Here is a 7321-nt window from a genome sequence, read left to right as displayed (position 1 = left end):
GCGAGAGAATTTGAAGACATTTTTAACACAAATTGTTTCTGGGTTTTTGAGCTCCATTTCCTGAATACGAGTGAATACCTGTCAGGAAATAATGTTTCAGAGCAGAAAAGTTATGCAACAAATTTTTATTTTTTTAATTTTTTTCCCTTTTTTGAGTTGAGGTCGTTTCATAAGCATAGGCGTAAGTGGTTGAATATCAGTTTAATTGTGATTAATGACTGTCGGTGATTTTAGTGTGATCCAATGAATTATTTTGGTGTATTGGATTTACTAAGTTGAAAGTGAAGCAATCACTATTACTTTAGAACATATTTGGTGAGTTAGGTGTAGTTTGTTGTGGAAAACAAACTAAGTTTGCTGTCCAGTTATAAGGAGCGTCGCTGTTGTGTGATGAGGTGCGCCGCCGTTCTTTACAAAAGCGCCGCTCTACATAATTAAATGGGAATCAAACAAATCACGAAGAAAAATGTGAATTTGGTAGTTGTAAGGAGCACCGCTCCTGTCTGCAGTTTGTATATAAAGGTTGCAACTTTTACCAAATATTTTGCAGCTTTTCATAAATGGTTGCTTTGTATCCTTGAACATTTTGGAACTTGTTTAAGTGGTTTATCAGTGTACTAATGCACCCTTTCAAAAATATCATTTGCCAAGTGATATGTCATTTAATATTGACTCAGTTTGCAGAGAACGTTAATTCAAACAAAATCAATATGTATTCACACATAATCATAAAATTAATGGAGTACTAAAATAAAAACTAAAATTAAAATATAAGATAATACACATTTATATCCTTCAAACCAAATCAGATCGAATCTTGTTTAAATTAAATTAAATTTATCTTTATCTATTTTACAATCCATATCCGTTATCCGATGTATAATATCAAGAATAAAGAGAAATAACGGGTTGACCCGGAAGCCCAAGAACAATAACGAAACCCTAATTTTTCCCCCTTCCCCCTCTCACCATATAAATAATCGTTTCAATTCCTCTTGCCATCTCTTCACAATTCCAATTTCAATTCCCATTCCCATTCCAATTCCAATTAAAAACCAAAGCTTGAATTTTCTAAACACCCTCATACCAATTCAACACCCCAAATTTCAATTCAAGATATCTTATTTGAATTACAAATGATGATTTTGTGAATCTAGAATCGAGTAGCTTATACAAATAAGCTTATCAGCCTCTTCAGCAAAAAAAAGATGATTTTGTGATTTGTATATTTATATTACTATCAATTAGGGTTTGTTTACAAGATATACATATAATGGATAAATCAACAGCGTATGTGAAATATGAAGAACTGATTTCTACGAACCGTAGAGGAAGAAAAGAGGTACGATATTATTTGAAACGACGAGATGGAACTTCTGATTTGGTCGTTTTAGGAAAAGAAAAGAAATTAGGGCATCGTTCCAAAACGACGTCGTTTCGTTATCGATACGCAGTTTGTGATAATTCGTTGCCCCTTTCAAAGCTCAAATCTCGGCAAGATGTTATTGATTGGTTAAGCTCCTTCGTTACTGGTACGTAATAAATTTCTTAAATTTCAGTAATTTTAATTCGAAATCTAATACTCCATGTTTATTTTATTATTCTTCGAAAGTTTATTGCTTTTTATCTTATATGTTTTGATATATATATATATATATATATATATATATATATATATATATATATATATATATATATATATATATATATATATATATATATATATATATATATATATATATATATATATTGATTTTATGGGATTTGGTGTGTTAATTCATGTTATATACTTGTTTAAACTTTTGTTTTTGGTTTGTTAAATATGTTTGAGTTAGAGCTTATAATTACTTCTAGGAATAGATGTTAAATTAGTAACTTTTTCTTTAGAATTTAGAATTTGGAGTTCAAAATGGGTTAAATTTGCAGTTTGGGAGCAAATAATAATGTTTAACTTTCTGGGTGATTATTGAAATAAAGTATTCAGTTTTCAATCTTTCAGGGTAGAAAGTTTAATCTTATACTAAAGCGATTATAGTTCTAATGTTTTTCTTAAATTGCTTTTTACTTTTTTTTTTGCTTTATTCAAGCTGAATTGGTATGATACATATCCTTTGGGGCTTATGTTTCTTTTATTCAACTACAATTTCTGTGATGTTTGTTTTGTGAATATTCAACTCTAGTAATTTTTCCAAGAAAACTGATGATGATCTGGGCTGCAGGAATATATAAATCAGATTCAAAGAGCTGGTTGAGACCCTCGATTTTCTGAGCCCCGATTACTAGGTTGAAATCTACTATGTTTCACTTGGTCAACTCAACGTTTTTTCCTGGCTCCTTTATATTTCAGTTTGATAATGTCATTCATAGTTAGACACCGAACACTTTCAAAAATACACATTTCTAATTTTTTATTTAGCATATATACACATGTTGAGATGTCCGCAATGTTTACCTCTATTTCAACTATTAGCGTGGTAATTAATGTATAGTTCTAGTTGCATTTCTGATTAATGAACTTTTTTCAACAGATTTTATGTGGGTCGGCTCTACTTGGACTTGCAGGAAAAAGAGGAAGCACTATGAAGGTTATTGTCACAAGGGTATTAGAATTTCGGTGAGTCCACTTGATAATTCATGTTTTCAGTTCATGTTTGATCACTCTTGTAAAAAACCCCTTTTACTCCCTAAATAAGAACAAACGGATTCATTATTTCAACATCCGTTAAATTTTTTTTTTTTTTTTTTTTTTTTTTTTTATCCGTTTAATTAATCGCTCAACGTTGGTTAATGGGTCAAAATTAGATTTGTTGGTCAAAGTCAAAATTGATCAACATGTTAACATGAATTTAAACTAGAATTTTAGAGTTTATGAACAAATGAATGATTATGTTTATGTTTTTCGAAAATTATGTTAAAGTTTAAATTTTTGTTTATGGTTTTCTTTTATATTTACACAGAAAATTTTGAAATTTATTATTTTAAATATATAAAAAGGTCCAATCCAATTAGTCCTCGATTAATCCCTGGATTGCCGATTACTCTATCCGAAGGCCTAACCGAACACTTTTACAACTGTGTATTTGATAATTTGTTTGTTATTGATTGTTATGTGTGCAGGCTCATGACTTTGTATACGTATTAGCCGAACAAAGCAGAAGACTTGTTGCTTACTTGGATGATTTGTATGAAGATTGCAAAGGCAACAAAATGGCAGTGGTACGATGGTTTCACAAAGTTGATGAAGTTGGTCTTGATTTACCTCATAATAAAAATAATTATAATGACAAAGAGATTTATTTTTCACTTTGTCTTCAAGCTATTAGCATCAAGTGCATAGATGGACTTGCAACTGTTCTTAGCCCTCAACACTTTATTACCTTTCTCAAAACGGATACTCCGTCAATCTTGAACCACCCGTTTGTATGCCGATATCAAGTTGATAATGAAGCTCTTAAGCCTTTTGACATAACTCAAGTCAAAGGTTACTGGAAACAAAACGTACACAAATTCATGTCTACAGAAGATGATGTTGAGATCAGACCTAAAAAAAGACTTCGGAGATTGGTAGACGGTGAATTGAATTACCAAAATTGGAAGTTAGCAGATGGCTTTGTTGGTGAATGTAAACATGAGTACTCAATAGGTTCTGAAATTGAAGTGTTGTCGTTGGATAGTGGGATTAGAGGTATGTGGCTTAAAGCTGTGGTTATCAAGAAGCATAAAGACAAGCTAAAAGTGAGATATCTGGATATCAAGGATGCATCCGATGAATCTAAAAATCTCGAGGTGAGTATTTATATGTGTATATATATCTGTGTGTGTGTGAATTTTATTTATTTTCATTTTTTAAATACTAGTTTATGCTCGCGACATCGCGGATTAATATCTGTAGTTAATATGGAGTAACTAATAGTTCAGCAATTAATTAATATTTTGTAATAAATTTCAATTAATAAATAATTAGAGATAGAGAAATAACTAAAAATTAATGGTTTAAAAGTATAAGACAGACAAATATGACATTAACACTAAAAACTTTTGTCGACTCAGATCTGAGTTGAACAAAGTCAAAGTTGAAGTAAAAAATTTGTAATTTTTGTCATATACATAAGTTTGAATTTTTTATGTTTTATGTTTGTTGTATTTATATGTGATATATATATGTTTAATTTATTTATTATTAAAAGTCAACTTTGTTCTACGCCCCACTCGTCCTCTTCTCTTCCCGACTCCTCCCTCCAAGGTCTTGACCAACTTGTCCCCGACTCACAACTTTTACAACCTTGGATATATATCATAGAATATTTTATTTATTCATTTATTTTTTAAATATCGTTGGCGGATTTGATTAATTATTTATTATTTATTTCTATCTTTGTAGGAATGGATTTTGTCATCCAGAGTTGCTGATAACGATGAATTGGGTATCCGGCATTCTGGAAGGATGATGGTTAGACCATCTCGGTGGTTAAAGACCAACATCAATAATAAACCATGTTTGGTTGATGTCGGTTACATTGTCGATGCGTGGTTGCATGATGACGGGTGGTGGGAAGGGATTGTGGTTAAAAAAGAATCCAATGACAAAATTCATGTATACTTACCAGGCGAAAAACAAACATCAATTATAAGTTGCAAATATTTGAGGCGCTCAGAAGAATGGTTGGGCGATCGATGGAAGAAACTAAAAGCCAGACCCGATCTTTTGGCTTCAATTAAAACTGGATCTCGCGATAGTGCAAGTTTTTTAACTGGAATGAATTGTGAAAAGGAGGTGAATAATAGGAATAGTAATGTAGATAAAGATTTGGCGGGTTTAATTAGGTGTTTGAGCTGGAACTGGTCTACTAAAAAAAGACGATGTTATGCTACCAACAATGACGAATTACTAACAGAAGTGGAAACTAAAAAGGGAGATGGTTCTCGTTTTTGTGCTCCAGTTGGGTCTCCTTCATTAACAAGAAGCTTAGTTATGTCCAGGTGAAAGCATTTGCTCAGTGGTTTTAATTCAAGTATGTACATTTTGGTAGTTTTTTGTAATTGCGAGGAGTTTTTTTTAATGGTTTTCTTTAGGGTTAGACGTTTACGTGCTCCAAAACTGACCCGAATATGCCAAGTTGAGCACTTTTAGGCTAACCTAAACCTAGTGAGAACTAGTTAGAGTTGCATAACTGGGAGTTGGTATGTTTTAGCTTTACAGTTTTAGTATACTTTACGGATTTTTCTTGTATTAAGTTTGAAGTAATGGTTTTTTTTTTGTTTTTCTTTTTTACCAAAAACCGAGAATTAAATGTAATGTAATAATTGGGAGCAACTTGTCAATTGATTTATAGTCAGGATTTGTACATAATTTAATTAGCTATAGAAGCGTGATCTTACAACTGATCGAGATCCGATTGATCGAACGACTCAAGGTCCACAAAAATGGCCAATTAAGGAATTAAGAAGTATAATATGTCAATCCATTTATAGTCAGCATATCTAAGTAAAGTTTTCATGAAAGATATGTGGTCCCCAATTTTTGATTATGCTCAACTTAGATGTTTTTTTTGGACATCAGTGTGGATTACTCAGGGGACTAAGTCACCCACGCGTTCATATTTCGTAGTTGCATAAGCCGCCTTTAACTATTGCCATGGAGGAAACCCGGACCAATCTGAAGGCATTGCCGGTAAAACCCCCTTCCCGCACTAAGCGAAAGGCGACCTAAGTGCAATGTTGCAGCTCGAACTTCTGACATCTCGCTAAGAGATGCTTACAACTCAATGTTAAAACTTAACTTGATGTTAGATGTTCTGTTACTTGTATTTAACTTGTGTGTTGCTGATTTACTTTGATTAGAGGGCCACATCATCTTGAAAGTACATATCGAGTCTTAAACTTTATTTATTGTTGATTGTTGAGGTACATATCGAGTCTTAAGCTTCCATGCTCTTGTAGCTGACTGGTTTTGTTATCTTCAAGTGACTTCCCTTTATTGATAAGAACAAAATTGTTGTCTTTATTGATCGAGTGAGTAACGCAAAATTAAGAATATGATACAACTGGACTGAACATGAGATTAAGGCCACACGACCCAGAGAGTTAGTCCAACTTTAAAGGCAACACTCTGTTAGTACGATTTTCCGTATCGCGGCTGTAAGGTACTAGTACAGAAAATTAGCTGCTCAGCGTGTGGCGTATACTGTTGATTGTTGTTTGCCCTTGAGAAATAATCTCTGCAGATCCGGAACACAGATGTAAGATTTGTGGGGTGGCCTCAATCAATCTGTGGATCAATCTATTATGATCCGTCTAGCGCACTGATGCTAAGCGGCTAATATTGTTTTAGAGTGAGAAAGAACTGTGTGAGAGAGAAAGTGTACTTCTCTCTGACTGAAGTTCAGATCAGAATGATATCAAATGTGGTGACCCAATAGGTCTATTTATAGGCGTAGAATGTCCGAAATTCACGGGATACACGTGTCAATCACTGAATGGTTCTGTTACGTGAAGTATCCGGAATGTCGGTGGCGTGTGCTGACGTGGCTGCGTGCCGTTCACGCGCTGAGTAAAAGGGCTTATGCATAGAAGCTGCATGCAGGGCTTACGCTTGACGCTGGGCGGCCTGCTAAACGCTGGGCGGCAAATGCTGAAAACTGCTAAATTTCATCATGTCTTGTGCTCTTTGATCTAGTTTTCTGTATAAAAATGATGTTTTTATGCGTGTATCTCCTAGGATACACCATTAAGTCCCCCCAGTTTAATGTCTTTATTTTTGTAAAAAAATAAAGTCATTAAACTACAAATAAAAGATGCCTTTTTCCTCGAAGACACAAAACTACTGTAGTCGTCTGATTTTCTGCGCTGACGTCATTTTATCAATCATGAATTTGCCCCCAAAATCTTTTTAATTTATTTTCAAAGTTTAAATTGTTTGCTCTATTGATCTGTCCCATACACGTGTCTCAATCTCATCCCTTTATTATTCATTTGCTTGACTATAAATAGTCCGACCCTTTACCTTTTTCCTTTTCCGAAAACTGTTTATTTGCTGTGAAGATATCTTGCAATTTATTCAATTTAGCAATCCGTGAAGTATAAGGTCAGTGATTGTTCATCTTTTCTTCTGTTTGAATTTTCATTTTTCGTACTACCATGGCCGAATCCAGCAGCATGTCTTCTCAGAGAGACAATCGTGACGTCAGCACCATCCCTTCCAGTATCACTGAAGCCGATATAGAACAGTTATGTAAGAAACACAGATATCTTAGATTGTTGAATCCTATTGTGCCTTCACCTAGCGATAGGGCCAATAAACCGCCGAAAAAGATGATTACCC

General features: G+C 33.6%; 1 protein-coding gene across 2 annotated transcripts; it reads left to right on the top strand.

The window, feature by feature from the left end:
* The first annotated feature begins 888 nt into the window (after nt 1-888).
* Nucleotides 889-5265, top strand: LOC139861855 (uncharacterized). 2 transcript variants are annotated; one of them, XM_071850380.1, is made up of 5 exons: nt 1459-1532; nt 2220-2283; nt 2529-2614; nt 3118-3786; nt 4382-5265. In XM_071850380.1, the coding sequence occupies exons 3-5, from the start codon at nt 2534-2536 to the stop codon at nt 4982-4984; spliced, it is 1353 nt and encodes a 450-aa protein (XP_071706481.1). In that variant the 5' UTR covers nt 1459-1532; nt 2220-2283; nt 2529-2533; the 3' UTR covers nt 4985-5265. The 2 variants fall into 2 exon arrangements, with proteins under 2 accessions (XP_071706480.1, XP_071706481.1); XM_071850379.1 differs by lacking the exon at nt 2220-2283 and having other exon boundaries at nt 889-1532.
* Nucleotides 5266-7321: the final 2056 nt, after the last annotated feature.

This window comes from Rutidosis leptorrhynchoides, chromosome 8, assembly GCF_046630445.1.
Source record: "Rutidosis leptorrhynchoides isolate AG116_Rl617_1_P2 chromosome 8, CSIRO_AGI_Rlap_v1, whole genome shotgun sequence".
NCBI classification, from domain to species: domain Eukaryota; kingdom Viridiplantae; phylum Streptophyta; class Magnoliopsida; order Asterales; family Asteraceae; genus Rutidosis; species Rutidosis leptorrhynchoides.
This window is presented reverse-complemented; position numbering and strand designations above follow the sequence as displayed.

Bases quoted from the DNA above. Each gene is read 5' to 3' on its own strand.
- LOC139861855 (XM_071850379.1), top strand. From the start codon at position 1,274: ATGGATAAATCAACAGCGTATGTGAAATATGAAGAACTGATTTCTACG. The intron at 2,615-3,117 runs GTGAGTCCACTT...TTATGTGTGCAG, and splicing joins ACAAGGGTATTAGAATTTCG to GCTCATGACTTTGTATACGT. The intron at 3,787-4,381 runs GTGAGTATTTAT...CTATCTTTGTAG, and splicing joins ATGAATCTAAAAATCTCGAG to GAATGGATTTTGTCATCCAG.